General features: G+C 40.1%; 1 protein-coding gene across 5 annotated transcripts in view; it reads left to right on the top strand.

Moving 5' to 3' along the window:
- Nucleotides 1–20,653, top strand: part of Sgk3 (serum/glucocorticoid regulated kinase family member 3) — a 101,150-nt gene that overhangs the window by 66,082 nt on the left and 14,415 nt on the right. For all 5 annotated transcript variants that reach the window (XM_076924399.1, XM_076924398.1, XM_076924397.1 and 2 more), the window contains 10 exons: nucleotides 188–271; nucleotides 3,403–3,475; nucleotides 4,072–4,147; nucleotides 5,766–5,853; nucleotides 9,335–9,384; nucleotides 11,402–11,459; nucleotides 16,234–16,317; nucleotides 16,418–16,549; nucleotides 19,188–19,300; nucleotides 19,403–19,439. In XM_076924399.1, coding sequence (XP_076780514.1) covers nucleotides 188–271; nucleotides 3,403–3,475; nucleotides 4,072–4,147; nucleotides 5,766–5,853; nucleotides 9,335–9,384; nucleotides 11,402–11,459; nucleotides 16,234–16,317; nucleotides 16,418–16,549; nucleotides 19,188–19,300; nucleotides 19,403–19,439 — 795 coding nt within the window. The remainder of the gene's footprint in view (nucleotides 1–187; nucleotides 272–3,402; nucleotides 3,476–4,071; nucleotides 4,148–5,765; nucleotides 5,854–9,334; nucleotides 9,385–11,401; nucleotides 11,460–16,233; nucleotides 16,318–16,417; nucleotides 16,550–19,187; nucleotides 19,301–19,402; nucleotides 19,440–20,653) is intronic.

Genomic DNA, 20,653 nt, shown 5'->3' with positions numbered 1-20,653 from the left:
AAGATTTAAAATGCAAATGTTAAATTATTCAAAAGTAAAGAGTAGTTAACACTGCTAGAACAAAAAGGTTGTTTCATTTGATATGTATTTTTATCTTGGAGAATCACATAAAAACAGTTATCAGTTTTGTGTATGGTTTTTTTGCAGTTGAAGTTTGTTAAAGTATGTCACTTTTCTATTTCCACAGGTTTATAAAGTTCTGGTGTCTGTGGGCAGAAGCGAGTGGTTTGTCTTCAGGAGATACGCAGAGTTTGACAAGCTTTACAATTCTGTAAGAGACTATATCGTTTCTGTCTAAAGTAAAACATTTGAGAAAAATCCATGAGCTGAGAAATTTATTTGAATGAGTAAATCAATACATGACCAAGCAGAAAAGGGGTTGACTCTTCAGAAGCATCTTAACTTAGTCTTTATGTGAAACGTGGAAAGACAGGCAGTTCCAAGTGAACGAGGAGGTTGACAGACGAGACCGAGCGCTCAAGAACATTTCAGTGTCAGATGACATTAGACACAAATCCTTTGTGCCAAATAATAACCGTATTCATCAAGGCAGTTCTGGGTAAAATCTTCAACTCTAAGATCGGAAGATCTTAGATCTGAGTGTCAACTTCACGTTCCTCTTCTGTGTCTTTCTTAGAAGTGATCAGTTCCAGGTTTCAGATACGAACAAAGCTGAACCAGGTTTGAAATCTAACAGACCACTGGCTGTCTAAGTGACGGAAGCCACTTTACTCCTCATCCAGCTGTTACGCAGTTCACAGTCAAGTGCCTCCAGTTGCACATAGTTTCAACATATGCAGTGAGGTACCATGATCATTGAGAGGCAGCAGGCCAGATGCTGCCAGGTGCTGATGTAGGTGGAAGACACTGTCTTACAAAGTCTTACTGGAGGTCAGACAGTGCATTGCGGAGGCCTGAATTAGAGCAGATCTGTCCCAAGCTCTATTTCAGTTATGGAAGACAAACAGATAAGCAAAACAAACACCCAGTCGTGCTTCCCATCCCCAGTGCATTTAATGAGTAGGTTACCAGACATCTTTAGAAAATTGTGTTTATATTCAGAAAGGTAAATTTTCATTTAACCCTGTCTCCTGATTTTAAAAATATGTAAATCTTGGGGCTGGAAAAATAGCCCTTGCTGCTCTTGTACGACTGTCCTCATGGGGCGGCTCAGAATCGCCTGAAGTCCCATTTCAGTGCTTTCAGGGTCCTCTCTTGCCTTCAGGGGCACTGGCACACACTGCGTATACAAACACATATCCATATTAATACAGTTTTTCAAAATATGTAAATCTGGAAGCTATCATTCATAAGAGTTTTCAAAAACATATTAAGAAGCAGTTATCTCAGCAGAGAGACAAACTGTTTCCCAAGTGGAGTGAGTGAGTCATAAGATCTCAAGGGTTTTAGGTTATAAAAGTTAGACTTCTGGCTCACGGTATTTACCATTTTTCTAGCTGCCCTAAATAGCACTCAGATGATATACTGATTAAAAGTGAATTTACAAATAACAGTGTTCTAGTTTTGTATGACATTTACTTGTCATGATGTAAGTTATTAAATATTCTAAAAAATCTGGAGAGTAGAGGAACTTAAAATAGATTAAATGTAAGCTGTAGCCAACTACTCGGAGGTAATGTTGACTGTTTTCCTCTGTTCTTTATGGTTCACTAAAGCTTATGTAACTGAATTTCCTATACATTGTTTTACATACTGCTTAACAAAGTCACCGTAGTGACTGTAAGTGAAATTACAGTTTTAGAGGAAACTAGTAACTAGTAAGGGTGGGGTTAGCCTTTGTAACCTTTCTAGTGGGTTTTTTTTTAGATTATTTCTTTTGGGAGTTGGTGAGAATTGATCTGCTGCCCCTCTCACAGCCCTGGGTGCCATCTCCCCACGTTTCTCTCACTTTTTTCCATCTTTTTATTTGCTGATTTTGTCTTATAAATGTCTTATATATAAACGTTTTCGATTCTGCCTCTTGTCACCACAAAAATCAGTATCACCTTTATTATTTAAAACTACAAAAGTCAGTCTGAACCTGATCTTCATCTCCCTAAGTTTGAAAACTCAAAATTTCCTTCCTTTATGTAGAATAAAAGACAAGATAAAAAGTAAAAATTTCAATTAGTGAGTATTTTTATTGTCAGCTTAACTGTGTTTTTAAAGAATGTGGTTGGTGTTTTTAACTTTTATTAATGTAAATTGTCTAACAGACAGCAGTAACTATATTAGTGCAAACAAGAAAATAATAAAATATTGCTGACGTCATGGCACACACCTTTAATCCCAGCACTCAGGAGGCAAAGGCAGGTAGATCTCTTGAGTTCAAGACCAGTTTGGTCTACAGAACAACTTCCAGAACAGCCAGGGCAGTATAGAGAAACCCTGCCTTAAGCGGGGAAAAAAAGCAAGAAAATAATGAAATACCATCACTGTCTTCAATTACTGCTACAATGCTATTTGTTCCGTGTTACATATGAACCAGCCCATTGTAATTTTGGCATGCCATTTCATCTGTAAATATTTTAATACTGTTTTATCCAAAAGATAACAATTGTTAAAACACAGTACTTGATATTGAGTGTCCAGCACTTGTTTATGTGGCAGCTGATAAGTCTCTAAGTGTCTACAGTCTGTGTGCTTGTTGTGGGGTATCCTTTGTTTATCCTCTTTAAGTCTGAGTTTGCTGACTGCTTGCTCATAGCATGCAGTGATTCTTTTACTCTTTGTATTTTCTGTTAGTTGCCAGTCAGATCTGTAGTTTCTGTATGTGTAGATTTTCTGTTGCCAGCTGGCTTACAACTTGACTGTCCCTTGTTTAATTTCTTTCTACAATATGCGCTCCGGTAAGCAAATGGCTCTTCAATAAAAGTCAGTTTTTTCTCAAACAAAGCTAATAAACAAATGTATTGGATATTGATAAAGAGAAAGCTGGAGTTAAGGGGATTGAGGGCAAAATTAACTCACTTTCCCTGAGATTTGTTATTAACCTGTTGCTGTAGATCACAAAGAGCTCGCATCTTGAGGTGAAGGATGAGCGGATCCTGTAGAACCTAGGTACCATTTTTCAGTCTGAGTACTTACTTGAATGGAATCTAATTCAACCGCACAAAAGGCCTGAAAGATGCTCAGTTAGCCCATCCCTATTATACAGAGAAACCAAACAAAAAACACCGAGGCACAGAGACGTTAAGTAACTCTCCAAGGTCGTGTACATCCCAAACAATATACTGGGACAAACTAAGATAATTAGTAGTCAGTCTGGCATTTTATTCACGGATATTAGTATTGTATGTTGTACTGTCATACAACGATAAGCCTTTCTTAGGATCATATTGTGTTGTGCAGGCATAAATAGATTTAGAAATTAGCTCACAGAATGCTGTTTTTAAAATTCAGTTGAAGAAACAGTTTCCCGCTATGGCTCTGAAGATTCCTGCCAAGAGAATATTTGGTGATAATTTTGATCCAGGTAAGCAAAAGCTTGATAGTATAACTGTTGAATTCTGGTTGAAGTTTGAAATAGGTCATGTATTTACTGACGAATATAATTATTCAGAACTCTTTGGTTTTTGAGATAGAATCTTGCTGTGTAGCCCAGGCTAACCTCAAACTTGTGATCCTCCTGCCTCAGCCTCAGGCACACACTGCTACTGCACCTATTTTGTTCATGAGGTCTATGATATGCAGTCTACTTCACTGTTGAGTAGGTACATAAGCTGTGAGCCAGGGAGAGATAGCAAATGGTTCTTCAATAAGAGGCAGTGTTCAGTGTCAAGATACTTAACTCCTCCAGACGTAAGGACTGTGGGCATTGACTCGGTTTCCTCTAACAATAAGCTGTAGCTTTCTTCTGGGGCTTCTACAAAGCTCTTGTCCAAGTTCAGGTTACATGTATAGATCATAAACACTTAAGCATTTATCCCTCCTTCAGTACCAAGTACCAACTAGGAAATAGCTTCTCAACCACAGTTTGCTGCCCCGTGTCTATTCTCCTATGACTGTGTCGTGATAATTGTATAAGATGACAGAGATATGACTACTAGTGTACACCTGTCTCTCTTACAGATTTTATTAAACAAAGAAGAGCAGGATTGAATGAGTTCATTCAGAACTTAGTCAGATATCCGGAGCTTTACAACCAGTAAGTACTTTCCTTTTGTTCTAAAGGGACAGTGAAACCAAACCCAAGAGTATTGATTAAACCTCAGGAAGAGGTTTGTGAAATGTTACTGGTTGTGAAATCTTCTTCATTCTCCTAATTTCTGTGTCACTTTCCCTTTAGCTTAGACTTTTCATTCCCTTTGTATCTGTATGATGTCTTAGCTAGGTTTCTGTTCTTGTGACAGAACACCATGACCAAAGTCCACTGGAAAATGAAAGGGGTTGTTTCATCTGCCAGCTCTCAGATCATACACTGATGGAAGTCAGGGCAGGAACTGAGACAGAAGCCATGGTGGAATACTGCTTGCCGGCTTGCTCCTTGTAGCTTACTCAACCTGCTTTCTTGTGTGGCCAGCAGCACCTCCCCAGGGATGATGACACTAGAGCTGGGCCCTGCCACATTAATCATTAATCAAGAAAATATACTACAGACTCGCATGTAAGCAAATATTATGGAGGTTTTCATTTTTCAACTAAGAACCCTTCTTTATAAATGACTCTGGCTTGTTTCAAGTTGACAAAAACACCATCCACGACAGAGAAATTTTATGGATTACTGTTTAAATCAGTTGGCATTGTAGTTAAAACATCTTGCTAACTGGCTGCTATTATATTTATCCATCACTTGGAAAGGTACCTCTGTGTCTGGGATGCCCATTAGGCCACATGTTACCCATATGTTCCAGAAGCATAGGTGTTTCACTCTGATTCTCCAACCTCAGCCCTTAACCCTTTCTCCTCCCTCTTCTAAGATGGTCTCTGAGCCTTGCAGGAGTCAGGGTGATAATGTAATGTGGCATTTGTGGCTGAGTATCCCCTGAATTAGTCTCTGTACTTTGGTCACTTTGGTTTTCGGAATACTCAGGATGCTGAGTGTTTCACTCAAGTGACTTCTGTCACTTAAAAGTCAGTCTAACATTTCCTTTGTCTAAGCAAGAAACTGCTTGGTAACCACTACTCTGCCTTCTATCTAAGGATCTGTCTGTTGCACACATTTCTTTTGAATGAAGCCATACAATGTGTGTCCCTTTTTCTTCCTTTATTCATTCAGTGCAATGTTTTGAGGTTCATCCCTGTCCTAACAGGTATAAGTACTTTATTACATGGCTTACCACATTGTGTTTGTTCATTTTTTTAGTTGGTGGACATTTGTGGCATTTCTCCTTTTGTGCTGTCACAAATAATGCAACTATAAATACTCATGTATGAAATTCGGGGTATATATATTCTTATGTTTTGTGCATGAAAACCTCATTCTCCATCCCTCCAGCAGCACATGAGCGTGGCCCTTCCTGCTCTGGTGATCCTTTTATTGATCTGACTTTTTCTGGTTAATGGATATAAAGTGAATCTTAGTTTCAGTTTCCATCTGGATTTTCTCTAGTGTGAACCGTCTGCTTATAACTTTGCCTGCTTTTCTGTTTGTTTCCTTCGTTTTAAAAGCAGAACTTCTTCATTCCTGTTACAATAATGAATAACACAAGTTTGTAGTTTTCTTGTGGCAAATGCTAATATGGTGGTGTCTGTTTCTGTTTCTTTTTAAAGGGGCACAAGCTGTTCACATGCTGTCAGAGTAATAAGTTAATCTTTGTTTTCAGTCCAGATGTCCGAGCATTCCTTCAAATGGACAGCCCGAGACATCAGTCAGATCCATCTGAAGATGAGGATGAAAGAAGTACTCCGAAGGTAGCAGGGGGTGCTGTGCGTGACAGAGTGGCAACCTCAGAGATGTAGCTAACAACTCAGACATGTGGTCTTACTTCAAAGCAGCATTCGTGTAAATCCAGGAGCTCATGACTGCTAGGTCTTCTACAGTGCAGAATTCCTAAAAACAGTCACCCCATTTGCACACTATTACCCACGCCTCCTTTTTCTTTTCATGTGTACTGTGTGTGCTGTTGTATGGTTCATACGTGTGGACATGCATGTGAAGGTACATATGTGTATGGAGGTCTGAGGTTGATATTGGGAGTCTTCTAGAGTGCCCATGCAAGGAAATGGATATTTAAAAACTGCCTGTCTCCTAATACTTTCTTTGTTTTCCAACTATGGGCTTATACTCTTAGTTGAAGACAAGCTATTCAAACAGTACTTTAAGGAGTAAAATCAATGGAAATACGACTTTCCACACTTGGGCTGCTACTTATGTAAAAATATATGTTGGTCTAGGTTATTGAAGAATGTACTTATCAAGAACTTTTTAATTGCATGTATTTATTTGTGTATGTGTTTGCACATGTACACATGAGCACACATGCATGCCCATGTGTGGGCGTGGATGTCAGAAGACTTGTGGGGATGGTTCTCTTCTTCCACCACATGGGTCCCAGGGGAATCAAACTCAGGCTTTGCCAACTCTCTCAAGCACCTTTGCCTTGCCAGCAGTCACTAGGAACTTTTAAATAACCATGTGACGCTCATGGCTAGAAGAGTTCTTGTAGGGTATCTAGAACCAAACCTCTTTATTTTATTTTTAGGAAAGGCAGCTTTAAGAAAATTTGGGGTGGGACACATGCCATGCCATGTACAACTTTAGGGAATGGGTTTTCTGCTCCTGCCATGTGGGTCCTGGGGATCAAACTCAGATTGTCAGGCTTGGCAGCAAGTGTCTTGACTCAGAGCCATCTCACCAGCCCTAAAAACCCATATTTTATTTTACCTATTCATTTTTTAAAGATTTATTTAATTCATTTCCCCTGCACCCACATGTATGTCTGTGCACAACATGTATGTAGTGCCTACAGAGTCCAAGAGTGTGGCAGGTCCCCTGGAACTGAAGTTAGAGTTGAGAGTCACCTTGTCAGTGCTGGGAAATAAACCCAGGTCCTCTGGAAGAGCAGCCAGTTCTTCTAACCATTGAGCCATCTCTCCAGTGCCCTTTGCCCCCTTATTTTAAAGAGAAAAATATGAGTCAGGGGAAATCAAGAAACTTAGAATCTCATTTAGTTGTCAGTTTTTACCTTACCATCAATACAATGATTGGATATCATCTCTTAACATAGTATGTACGGTGAAATACTGTCTAATTCACCTTTGACTAAATTTCACCATTTCAGAGACATGCTCCACTATGAAAATCATTACCAAGTAGTAAATATTAGCTATGCATTAATGTAAATCAGGGGATAAATTGTTCATGTGATCTGACCCATACTTGTTACATCTATGCAAGAAAAATCCGTTTAAAGGAAGATTGCCAGTGAAAAGAACATAGACTAAAAGGATCAGCGTATGGTGCTTGCAGACAGGAGCCTGGCATGGCTGTCCTCTGAGAGGCTCTGCCAGCACCTGACTGAGACAGATGCAGATACTTATAGCCAAATATTAGACTGACTCTAGGGATTCCAGTGGAAGAGTTGGGGGAAGAACTGAAGGAGCTGAAGGGAATGGCAACCCCATAGGAAGAACAACCAGACCCCCTAGAGCTCCCGGGGACTAAACCACCAACAATTGGTTGGTCCATGATCTATGGCTCCCACTACATATGTAGCAGAGGATGGCCTTGTCTGACCTCAGTGGGAGGGGAGGCACTTGGTCCAGTGGATGCTTGCTGCCCCAGAGAAGGGGGGATGCTAGAGGGGTGAGGCAAGAGTGGGTGTGTGGGTTGGGGAGCACCCTCTTAGAGGCAGAAAGGAGGGGGCGAGAGGGTTCATGGAGGGGAGACTGGGAGTGGGACAACATTTGAAATATAAATAAAATAATAAAAAAATCAGTGTATGAATCTATAACTTGGAGTTATATTATCAGATTCTGTAAAACACTGCATTATTTAATCCTAAAAGTTAATCTCATGTTAAGTTAAACCATGGCACATCTCATCCCATGATCCCAGCATAGTATAGTCTTACTATTATTGTGATGCATGTATTTCTCTTCTCTGAGAATTGAAATTTATTGCATAAAAGTTTTCATATCAAGATAGAAATAAGTTGGGGTTATGACTTTACAGTTGGCTATAAGATTTTAAAATAACAAACCTTCAGAATATTTGAAGGGTGAGAGTGTTTGCCATTTACTTTTTAATAAAGTACTGTGTCATCTGGAGATTATAAATCTGAAATAGATTTCAGTAAAAATATGATAATCTTACATGGAATGTAATTCTATGCTTGTAAAGGTGTGTGAACTAGATATACATAAAAGTCACTAAATTTCCTGAATGTATAAAGGACTTCAAAATGGATTTATGGGAAGCTAATTTCACTTATACTTGGCTTTTGTCAAAGTGTCTGCTGTGGCTGAGTTTGAAGCTCATAGGCAGAATACATGCCAGAAGCCCTGGTTTAATCCCTGGTAGCTCAAGAGAAGACAGATGCTGCCTATGACAGGATCGATTGCTAGATTCAACTTAGGGAGTTTTCAGTCGAGTTTTCAAGTGAACTAGAATCTTTTAAAGTTAAATTGCTTTGTGCTTTAACAGGTGAGTAAGGGTTACTGAATTGATTCTGGGCTTCAATTTACTGTGTTCAAAACTTTCAAACTACTAAACTGCTGGGAATGAGAGAAAACCCTGTCGTATTTACTTTAGAGATGATTCTGCCAGGGGCTGAGAGAGAAATCAGTCCGTCTGCCAGTGGGTGAACCTGAGTTTGGATCCATCCCCAGTACCCAGAGAACAACTGAGTATGGCAGTGTAGCTGAAGCGCCTGGGGTGCCGACAGCGGGTCCTAGGGGCTCACTGGCCAGCTCCAGGCTCAGTAAGACGGTCTGTTGAAGAGAAGGAAGTTCCGGGCAGCCCCAGGGCTCCACTCTGTACTCAGTCGTATCTGCTGTGCAGGGTCCTCATTACTGTCATCCTTGCTTTACATTTTTTTTTAATACTTGAAAGACAAGCAGCCTTGGTAACCAGTTTGCGAGTGTAAAGTGACTCTTCCTGTTGGAGTTGCTGTCTGTGCTGGTCTCTCCCTAGCAGCTTTGTCTGCTCCTTGCGATTTAACGCTCAGTGTCATTTCTGGTTCTTCTTTTTCCTTGCAACTGATCTTGAAAGTTCTCGTAGTGAAAGTGACTGATGATACTGATTATATTTGAAGAATTCGGACGTTAGGCTTCTTTGACGTATATTGTTGTCTGTGTTACAGTTATATAATTTTATATCAAGGCATCCATTGATTGGTAATCTTTGACACTAATGAGACTACTATTCCCTCCTCCTCCCCCCACTAAATAGCCACATTCTACCTCACGGAACATCAACCTGGGACCAACTGGAAATCCTCAGTAAGTTTAATTTATTTCAACATTTTTTTTTTTGAGAATGGGCATTTTATTTTTGAGAATGGGCATTTTATTTTTGAGAATGGGCATTTTATTTTTGAGAATGGGCATTTTATGTTTGAGAATGGGCATCTTTGTGAAGTTCTACTGTTTTAACTGGAGGCCTGTGAAGTATGTCAATAGATAGAGAATATAATGCTGTCATGTGGTTTACTGTGTGCGCGTGCATGCACGCGTGCGTGCGTGTGCGCATGTGCGTGTGCATGTGTGTTTACATGGTCGCATTTGCTTCCTTCGGTTTAAAACGTCATTTTGTTAAAGAACAAAATAGCCCAAAGAATTAGGCTTTTGTAAAAGAAATATACCTAAATTTGGTTAAGTATTCTTAATCTATCCTGTTTATTTTAAATTAATTTTTAGTTAACATATAAAATACTAGTTTCTTATAGCATTTTCGTGTATGATTGGGTATGCTCTGTTCTTCTTACAGCATTTTCGTGTATGTATGGGTAGGCTCTGTTCACACTTGTCCCCCAGCGCACACTGACCCCATCTTCTCTGCCATGTACTCCCCTTTCCACTTCCATGTTATTCACGTGTACATATTGTTAAACTTTGACTCAACATATGAAAGATGTGAAAATGTGTTTGGCCGCTTCCTGTCTTGCTTTGTTTCTTGCCCCTTGAGAGCCTTGCCTCCTCTTTCCTAGACTTTCTCCTTTTGCATCCTCTGTGTGTGAGGGAAGGTGTGTGCCATTTGCCCTTTTCTTGACTCTGGCTTATTTGCTTAATGCATTCTTGTTAATTTTTACCTTTTTTAAATATTTAATCTGGACCAAGTTTTAGGTTAAGTGTGTATGAACAGACTTTAAACCTTTGTACAGTTTATGTGTTTACTTACTGTGTGTGTAGACGTGTGCGTGGAAGTCTCGGGGCAGCTTTTAGGAGTCAGTGCTTTGCTTGCACCATTTGCTTCCCAAGCATCAAGATCAAGTCATCAGGATTGGTGGCAAGCTCCTCCGCCTGCTGAGCTAATCAGATCCCCTGCTTTTTGTTGGGGTGGGTGGGTTGGTTGCTTGGTTGGTTTTTGCTAATTACTTGACATTTCAAACCTAAATGCAGTGATTCCTCCTCTGGTACAATCTAGGAATTCAGGCTTTCTGTAGGAAACACTCCTAGATACTTAAAGGCCACTGTTCTACCTGCTGCCATGTGCCTTTGCGAACATACAGCCAGTGCTGTTTCTGTCTGCTAGGCTTGAATAAATACAAAGGCAGTATTCTCTCTGGAGATCTGCTCCTGGCTTTCCTTCATAGCATGCATGAGAATAATCCACTGAACTATGATTTCAGTGTGCAGTAATGGACTTAGATGTTAAACATTGGAGATTTCTCTTCATCAGAAAACGTCCTTGGGGCTGAAGAGATGGCTCAGTGGTTAAGAACACTGACTGACTGCTCTTCTAGAGGTCCTGAGTTCAGTTTCCAGCAACCACATGGTGTCTCACAGCTATCTGTAATGGGATCTGATGCCCTCTTCTGGTGTATATTAGGAGAGCAACCGTGTACTCACATACATAAAATAAATAAATAAATCTTTTTTAGAAAAGAAAAAAGAAAGCATCCTTGGCATTTTTATTGGGTATTAGCACCTAGTACCTTGTTTTGAAGAATTACCAAACACTACTTGAACTTAATGTATGTAGGTTTCTTATATCTGTGTCTATATATTATGATGCTTATAAAAGCTTGTCTATTTTTTTCTCTTAGAATTTTATTGAAGTACCTCTTAAGCAGAGCTTAAACAGGGCTTATATAATTTAGTTGGGAGAAAATCATACTGCTCTTAACAAAGGAGATGTGCTAGTATGAAAGCTTGGAAAACCTGCCATGGATCCAAAGTTTTCTTCCCCCATATTAATTTGTTAAATTAATGAGGTACAAGGAAATGTTTAACAGTTTATATTTTAATTTCTAGACAACTCATTTTTTTTTTTTTTGCCATTGTTAATTTCTTTCAGTGCTAAACCAACTGACTTCGACTTTTTGAAAGTCATTGGAAAGGGCAGCTTTGGCAAGGTAAGAGTTTCTAGTGTTCCCTTCTGTGATTGAGCACTTAAGGAGTGTCTGCTTTACTATGTGAGTCATTGGGCTCTTCTGTTGGCAAGATACCGACTTAATATTCTTTCTCTGCTGAGTCTCAAGGAGACGAGGCATGAAATTCTGAGATGAAGTGCTTAGGTTCAGTGTGTATTTATTGAGAACTTAGTGTGGGCCAAATGCTTGTCAGGGTTCTATTGAGAAAACTGACTTAGTGATGCTTACAGCCTTTTGGGGTAAATAGTGTATTAAAGAATTCACTCAGGTAATTGTAAATAATAATGGGTCTGTGGTGAAATGGAACAGGTGGGCTGACAGTATGTAAGCAGCTCAGTTGGTCAGGAATAACCTTTGGAAGGAATCCTTTTAAATGGAGGCTAGAAAGACTGAAGTGGGCACTTCTGTGGATTACAAAGAAAGGAAAACCTCCTTAATCTAAGAGCATCAGAACCATCCCAGATCTCGACAGTACCCAGCCATGCCAAGGTTAGCAGTCAGCAAAAGTGTCACAGGAGAATCTATCTGAACCACCAAATACATTTATTCTTTTTTGCAAATTCACTAAAACTTGTAAAAATTAATATATGTATATTTAATTATATTTTAATATATTTATAATTATATATGTGTATATATATTTAATTATTTTTCCTTATATTTGTAGCTTTTTGTATCTTTTAAGTTTTCTGAGTTGGTTTGAGAGCAGGAAAGGACCACACTGCTAATCCTGTTTGTGTTTGTCTGTTCATCAGATACACGGTGGTCACTTGTTACATTGTGCTAATACACAGAGCAGAGAGTTACAAATGGGTCCTACTCTCTGTAACTGTAGTTTATCAGAATGCTATAAGTTGTCTGCCATTAAAAACAGCATTGACAGATGTCAACAAGTTAGTGGCCATTAACCCTGGATAAATCTCCCTTTGCATTAAAAACAATGACAAACTTTGGCTGGATGTGTTGACTGATGCATGCTTATAATCTTAGGATTATGAGCTTGGGAGTCTGAGGTGGGAGGACGGAGATTTCAAAGCCAGCCTGAACAACATAGCATGATGCCATCCAAAAAGAGCAAAAGAACACATGGTGGGCTTTGCTGTTGCTTTGAAGTTCTGCTTTGTTGAGAACCTCACTAGCCCCATGTTCGGGTGCCCAAAAATGTCGAGACCCAAGCTAGCCCCACGTTCGGGCGGCCAAAAAATGTTGGGACCTAAGCTCGAGTCCCTGTTCGGGCACCAAAAAATGTTGCAGCCCAAACAAAATGTTGAGGCCCGGGCTGCCCCGCATTTGGCGGCCACTGTATCCCAGTCCAAGCTGCCGCTCCCGTCCGAGGGTCGGGGTTCAGCAAGAGAGAGAGAGTGAGGGCGGACTCGAAGAATGGAGACCAGAGTGTGTTTTAATCCTGTTTATTCTTCAGTCTCTCTTCTCTCCAAGTCCCAAGTCCTAAGTTCCTAGTCCCTAGTTCCTAGTCCCTAGTGCCTCCAAGTTCCAAGTTACTTTCCTCTAAGTGTCTCTTAAAAGTGTCTGATTCTCTACTGTCTGCCTCTGCCTTTTATATGTCTCACTTCTAAGCCATGCCTTTTGGTCACACCTATAATCATGCCCTTAGGTCTTGTCTCTAAATCTGATCTCTAGGTCACTCTTAAATCACACACCTTTAATCTCACACACGTTTAATCTCAAGCACCCAAGGTATCTAAACCAAGATTATCGGAGTGTGCTCAGCTGTTGTAGGCTATTGTAATCCAAGTCTCATGTCAGGGTATATGGCTCAAGATGGCTGCAAAGCTGATGGCCGCTTTCTGCTAAAAGTCGGCCGCCAACACTGCTTATGTCTAGAAGCCACAGGAATTGGTTTTGTTTGTAGTATGAAATGTAGGGTAATTGTTCATCTTTTCCATGTGGCTTTATGGCTAATATTACAGAGTTCATTGACACACAACACCTCCCAATGCACACTGGGCCACAAGACCACCTCTATCGAATACTCAGCATTCATGTATGAACGAATCTGGATTTGGAGATTATTGCTTGTAGTTCTGTTTCTAGACTTTATTTTCTGTTCCATTGGTCTGCTTGTGTTTCCTGGCATCAGTGTTGTGTTGTCTTGACAGACATAATCTTGATAGCCAGCACAGGCCAGCCACTCTTCTTCAGGAGGATATTCTTAGCCCTTTCCATGTCTGTACACATCTTAGAATCATGTCTAATTCTACAAAATTTAGATGGAGTTTAATTTGAATGATTCAATCTGCAGATAACATTAGGTGGGGGAGAATTGATGTCTTTATATACCATGTTTATGGTATAAACTTTTCAATAATTAAACATTTTAAATCTTTCTTAACATTTTATAATGTCCTATATATGATTTTAATGCCCAGTTTATTAAGTGTTTTTTGGTGTTTTTTTTTTTTGAACTACTGAAAACTGTTGTTAATCATTGATGGCCAATATATTTATGACCTGTGACACACTGCACAGGAACACATATGCACAAGGAAAGGCATACGCTGGCATGCGCAAAGCATCATTTTTCACAAATAATTTATCAAGCATATACATTATAACAGAATAGATAAAATCTATTCCACATGCTATAATATATAATTTGAGTGAAAGGAATGAAAAGGGGACTTTGTATAGTTATTAATAATTTAGGAAACCAGAACTTACTAGTTATTGCACGGTAAAATAGTGGTATAGTTACCTTTGAGAAGGAATGGCATGAAGTCATGACTGATGGAGCAGTTTTGGCATACTTTACTTGACCTATGTAGTGCTATATAGGTTCTGTAAAAGCATACCAAGACTTATGTCTTAATGTGGACAAGCTATGTTTAATAGAAACTAAAAATTTTGTAGGTAATATAAACAAGGTTCAATACAATAAAAGACCAATATGCAAAAACAAAGCAAAGCAAACATGAATATAGAGTCACAGTCTGCTTGAAAAATGGTACATTATGTGAATAAGCTATGTGACGGTTGGGTGTGTGTGTCAGCTCTTTCCAGGGAGTGGTTTCAGTTCAGTTTACATTTGCTGATTTGCTTCTTAATTTTTCCTGTATTGTCCAAATTTGCCAGTTACTAACTAAAAGGAAAACACTGTGAGGGGAAGTCAGAGACACGTCTGAGTGCAGTAGTCTTTGATGTATGTACTAAGAATGCATTTAAAGATGATCCAGTCTGTATCAGAGAAAGAAGGGTCGGCTAGGTGGGAGTTACCACAAAGGGGGAAAATAAGGAAGAAAGGCATTGCTCAGTCTGTAGAGAGTGAGGGACAAGGAACCACAAAGCGCGCTTGGACAGAGGACATTTCATACTGAAGCTGTTTGGACTCCATCTTTATGAATTCCAAACGTTTTTAAATCAGTAGACTTATTTTGGGGGGGAGCTTTAATAGCACGCCCTCTTGTGGGCCGTAGGCTAATACAATACGAACCATCACAGCAAGCCAGTGTTGATGTTAATATTAACATACTTGCATCACTTAGTTGGATTTTGTAGCTGTTACCTTCTTTTTACCTATCCAGCTACACACGGAGGTTTCATGTCTGCTCCGGTTCGTCTTGGCTGTCAGTTACCCAGACTTTCGATGTCCTTGACAGTTTGAAGTCTAGTGAACATGTGTACTGTGGGAAGCCCCTCTGTTGGGCTGCTCTGATGCTTTTCTCATGTTTAGACTGAGGTTGTGTATTTGAACCAGAGAGATGGCAGTTCTAGAAGCAAGCATGCCTGTGTCAGTAGTTGATGTCCTGGGCTTTGAAATGCCTTGGGACATGTCCTTTAGTAATTACACAGCTTAATTTATGGTAGTCTCACATACCTTTATTCTCACGTATCACGGAACGTAAGTGTGTTTGAATGAATGCATTCATAAGCAGTTTCATCACTGAAGACATCACAGAGTGTACAGCCTACTACACGTCTAGGCCATGCACACTTCACCATTGTATACATGTCAATCATCGACCAAAGCATTGTTTTGTGTAGCACAACCTTGAACATGTCTTTCTTTTCTGGTACAACATCCTCTTTTTTATGTATATATACAAGCTAGACCATTATAAATATACATCAGTCTGTGTTGCCTCTTCCTCTGCATGTCTAGGCCATGAACGTTACGCCATTGTGTACATGTCAATCATTGACCAAAGCTTGTTATGTGTAGCACAGCCTTGTGGATTCAGAGCCTGTAAGAGAAGCCTGCATTAAATAACAATGTGTTATGTTCACTGAAGAATATCAGCCCCTTTATGTACCTACCAAGGTTATAGCTTCGACATTTTCTGTTTATTAACGTATTTATTTATGAATATCTGTGTGTATCGAAGTCAGAAAGATCCTGTGGGAGTCAGCTCTCTCCTACCACATGGCTCCCAGGAATCAGACTTCTATCAGGCCGAGGAGCCTTCACCCACTGAGCTGTCTCCACAGCCCCACTTCAGTATTTTCTAAGCAAACTTCTCAAAGGGCAACGCATACAGAAAGTCCGTGAGTGGTTTGATTTAGTGATGAATTTAGTAAACATCTCATCATCAATATATTAAATAACAAACAAATGATCTCCTGCTACTCACATAATCAGAACCCGTTTTGATTTATTAAAACATCTAAGGAAAAGTAGAATTATAGAAGTAAATTCAGTAGTGTTTCATCTTCGACACAAAACATGTCCCTTGTGGACACGCTTTTTAGGAACTTTAAAAATATTGCAAAGTCGTCACTCATCTGCAAATCTTTCTAACAGGTTCTTCTTGCAAAACGGAAACTGGATGGAAAATTTTACGCTGTCAAAGTGTTACAGAAAAAAATAGTTCTCAACAGAAAAGAGGTAAAGTAAAATACCTGTTTCTCCTGAGCCTGTTTCTTTATGAGCAGTTGTTTTCTGGTATACACTACAGATGGATGTTTTGCATTTTTTTTTTTTCCAGCAAAAACATATTATGGCTGAACGCAATGTGCTCTTGAAAAATGTGAAGCACCCATTCTTGGTTGGATTGCACTATTCTTTCCAAACAACTGAAAAGCTTTATTTTGTTCTGGATTTTGTTAATGGAGGGGAGGTGAGTTTTGTAATTAGTTGCCTAATAGAGACAATGGCTAGTAAAAAAAAAAAAAAAAGTAGCATGAGATCTGAAAGGTTCTTATGTAAGTTTTGAGCTGACTGTGCTTTATCAACAGCTGTTTGTAGAGTGAAAACAATATTCAGCGGACCACATGCCGTGCAGGACATAGAGAAGTTGCAGGCATTGTGTGTGGTTTTGTCAATGCTGTATCGCAAAATTGTTCCAACCATTGCCTAGGAATGTTAGCCAGACATGTGATTTTCTAAAATGATCAAACTGTTCATCAGTGAGTGACCCCTCCCCAGAGTTAAGTCGGTAAGGGATTGTTTGATGTTGTATCACCTTCCTGATGGTACATATTTATTCCAGCATGTTAGAGTCTGGCAAGATCTGTCTCAGAGAAAGGATTTTATTTTATTTTTTAAAGAAAAAGATAATTGTAATCAGAGTCCCCTCTTTTGTTTGTGCCAGTAAACCATGGTCCTCAAAACTCTTAGTCAGAAAACTATTGAAACCCATTCTTTTTTTGGTTTTTCGAGACAGGGTTTCTCTGTGTAGCCCTGGCTGTCCTGGAACTCACTCTGTAGACCAGGCTGGCCTCGAACTCAGAAATCCACCTGTCTCTGCCTCCCAAGTGCTGGGATTAAAGGTGTGCGCCGCCACCACCACCGCCCGGCTTGAAACCCATTCTTAAAGATGCTACTGTTGCAGTGACTGATACAGTGACAGTGTGTGTAAAGTCTTATATGCCCAGGACTCTGGCTCCTTGGGACTTACTTTATCATCATGACAGCCACATTGTATAAGACAAAGCTGTCCAGCTGGCCGGAGCGAGTCATGGAGTTGTAGCTACTGAGTGAGCTTGGCAGCCTGGTAACAGGTTTCAGCCAGTCGGCCATCCCTGGTCTTCTACTTCCCAGTCCCCTTAGATTTCTAATTCAGTTGATCTCTGATCTGCAAATGTCTCTAAAGTTTATTTAAGTAGTATATCTTACAACACCTTTACAAAGGAATCCTCTGTCCCTCCTCTCAGCAAAGAGAAGAGACTCAATGTCACTGTACTTCAGTTGACTATAGAATAAAGGTGACAGAAAAAGAGAAGGAAGCTGGGTATGGTGGTGTACGCCTTTCATCCCAGCCCTCAGGAGGCAGAGGCAGGGAGATCTCTGTGAGTTCAAAGACAGCCTGGTCTACAAAGTGAGTTCTAGGACAGCCAGGGCTACACGGTGAAACCCTGTATGGAAGAAACAAGAGAGAAAGAGAATGAATATGAAATATAAAATGAGTTACAAGCAATAAAACATTTGAGTTCAGAGACAACTTTGTCAGTGCTACTCTGTTCCACTTCAGATTGAAGGTAGACATACATCTCAGTCATGAGCCTCCCTTCCCTGCCTGGGTCTTGGAAATGTTCACGGGAGACACCTAAGTGGATGAGGGGCCACTGCAAGTGTCCTTTTTTATCTGTGGTTTCTTCATGTTTTTGGGCCTGTGCTTTTGGATCCTTTTTACACTGTGGTTGTTCAGACCTGAGCAGCAGAAGTGCAAAGGTGCTTATTGTCAGCGACAGGATGAGCTCTGCCAGGAGAGCCGGGGTAGGGCATGACGTGCTGCCGAGTGACTGCACTGGGGTGGAGGGGTTCAGTGTGGCTGGCAGTAGGAGGACTGGATAAATGCTAGGAAGAAGGGTTGAGGCAAAGTGTGGTCTTATCCTGTGTTCTGTTATTAACTTTCTTTTAGGTGTGTTGTCTTGTTTCTGTTGTTTGAGACAAGGCCTTGCTATGTATGTAGTTCTTTCTGACTTGGCACTCCCTGTGTACCCACGGTTGTCCTTAAGCTTGTGATAATCCCTCTGCCTCAGCCTCTTGAGTGCTGGGCTTACAGGCATGTGCCAACATAGCTTGTTTGTTTGTTTTTTATGTAGAGTCTCACTGGATAGCCTAGGCTGTAGGCCTCAGTCTCAGCCCTCCCTCCCAGTCTCCGGGCGCTGGGTGACGGTCATGCACCCCTGTGCCTGGGTGCTGGGTGATGGCCATGCACCGCTGTGTCCTACTCCTCCTGTTCTTCCATTGTTTTCAAACCTTGACCTGGGACATGGAATTTTTGTGTACTACTTAATATTTTATTGGAACCAAGTGGAATGCCAAAAATGAATTCTAGGCTGCTGGACAGATCAGCCTTTCTGAGCTAGCTTCCTCATCAGTTTCCTAGCTCACTCAGGTCTGTTGATTGGGAAGATGAAATAACATAAGTGTATAAAGACCTCACACAGAGCTTTTGGTTTACTAAGCTATCCACAAGGCCCAGTAATGGTATTTACAGGTAGTTACATGGCAGCATCAGGGTTGTGGATTTTCCGTAATCTTTTCTACAGTGGCTATCTGGAATGGTTCGGAGACTGCCACACTGAGTACCGAGTGCAGTACAGGTTGATGAAATAAGTCAGTGAGAGCAACAGACATGTGTGAAGACAGTGGTACAATAGCTAGATAAGAGACAGACACACGGTTGAAGGTGAGAGATACGGACAGGACAGCTGGGCTTTCGTGAGCTTCCATCCCAGAAGTGTATCAGAAATGATATTGTTGTGTGATGCCACATGCGACCACACTAACAGCTTCCCTCCCTCCTGCAGCTCTTCTTTCACCTACAAAGAGAAAGGTCTTTTCCTGAACCCAGAGCCAGGTTTTATGCTGCTGAGATTGCCAGTGCCTTGGGTTACCTGCACTCCATCAAAATAGTGTACAGGTGAATCACGTGTTACATGGAAAATACCTCCTAAAATGCTTACAATTTCTTGAGATATTTCAGATGGGAGTCATATTTTTCTTTTCTTTTAATTCAATATAGAGACTTGAAGCCAGAAAATATTCTTTTGGATTCAATGGTAAGTATTATCTTTTTAAAAATCTTGTAGTTTTCATTTCTTTGTCATCGTTAGCCATGGTAGGAAATGGTCTTGAAGGTTCCATACTGTGTGACTGCACTTCTGTAATATTCTCGAAGTGACTTTATGCTTTGATTATCCTGTTAGTGTTTATAAAGGGACAAAGTTCAATAAAAGGAGAGATAAGGAATGAGCATGAGGCCCCTTGTGAGGGAGTAGTTGTCTGTCATGACTGTAGTGAGAATACATAAAATGCATAGAACTGCACACATATACACGGGATTGCACATATGCAAAATAGTGACACCAAATACATTATTATAATTAGCAATTTTGTACTAATGGGAATTTCTTGCTTGACGTTTAAACAAAATGTCAGCTCTGGGGTAAGCTTGATGAGGTTACAGTCTTTACTGTTTTTGAAATTTTACTTGTTATTATAGTTATTTTAAAATAAAAAGGGTTTCAAAATGGTCAGTTCAGCTTCAGGGATATAATTCAGTGGGTAGAATGATTGCCTAGCATGCAGGAAGCCCTGGATTCACTTTATTTATTTATTTATTTATTTATTTATTTTGGTTTTTTGAGACAAGGTTTCTCTGTGTAGCCCTGGCTGTCCTGGAACTCACACTGTAGACCAGGCTGGCCTCAAACTCAGAAATCCGCCTGTGTCTGCCTCCCAAGTGCTGGGATTACAAAAAAAAAAAAAAAAAAAAAAAAAAAGCACAGCTATACATACCTGTAATCCCAGCACTTGAGAAGTGGAGGCAGGAGGCTCAAGATATCCAAAAGCTTTAGGCCAGCCTAGGGTTATATGAGACTCTGTCTCAAAAAAAAAAAAAAAAAAAAAAAAAAAAAAAAAAAAAAAAAAAAAAAAAAAAAAAAAGCAACTAGCAAGATTATACTATGGGTTAAGGACACTTGCCTCAGAGTCTGATAACCTGAGTTCCATTTCCAGGACCAATGTTGGATGGACAGAACCGACCTTATGTTGTCTTCTGCCCTGCACACATGCATGCACGTGTGTGTGCACACATAAATAAATGTACAAGGTTTAAAATAAATGTAAAAAGGTGTAAAAAAGTGTAAGGGAGTATAAGGATGGATCAGTAGCTACGAGCAGTTGGTAGTCTTACAGAGGACCGAGGTTTGGTTCCCAGCATCCACATCTAGTGGTTCACAACTACCTGTATCGCTAGTTACAGAGAGCCTGA

This window comes from Arvicanthis niloticus, chromosome 25, assembly GCF_011762505.2.
Source record: "Arvicanthis niloticus isolate mArvNil1 chromosome 25, mArvNil1.pat.X, whole genome shotgun sequence".
Taxonomy (NCBI): Eukaryota; Metazoa; Chordata; class Mammalia; order Rodentia; family Muridae; genus Arvicanthis; species Arvicanthis niloticus.
Note: the sequence above shows the minus strand (reverse complement) of the source record. Positions and strands in the feature narration are given on the sequence as shown.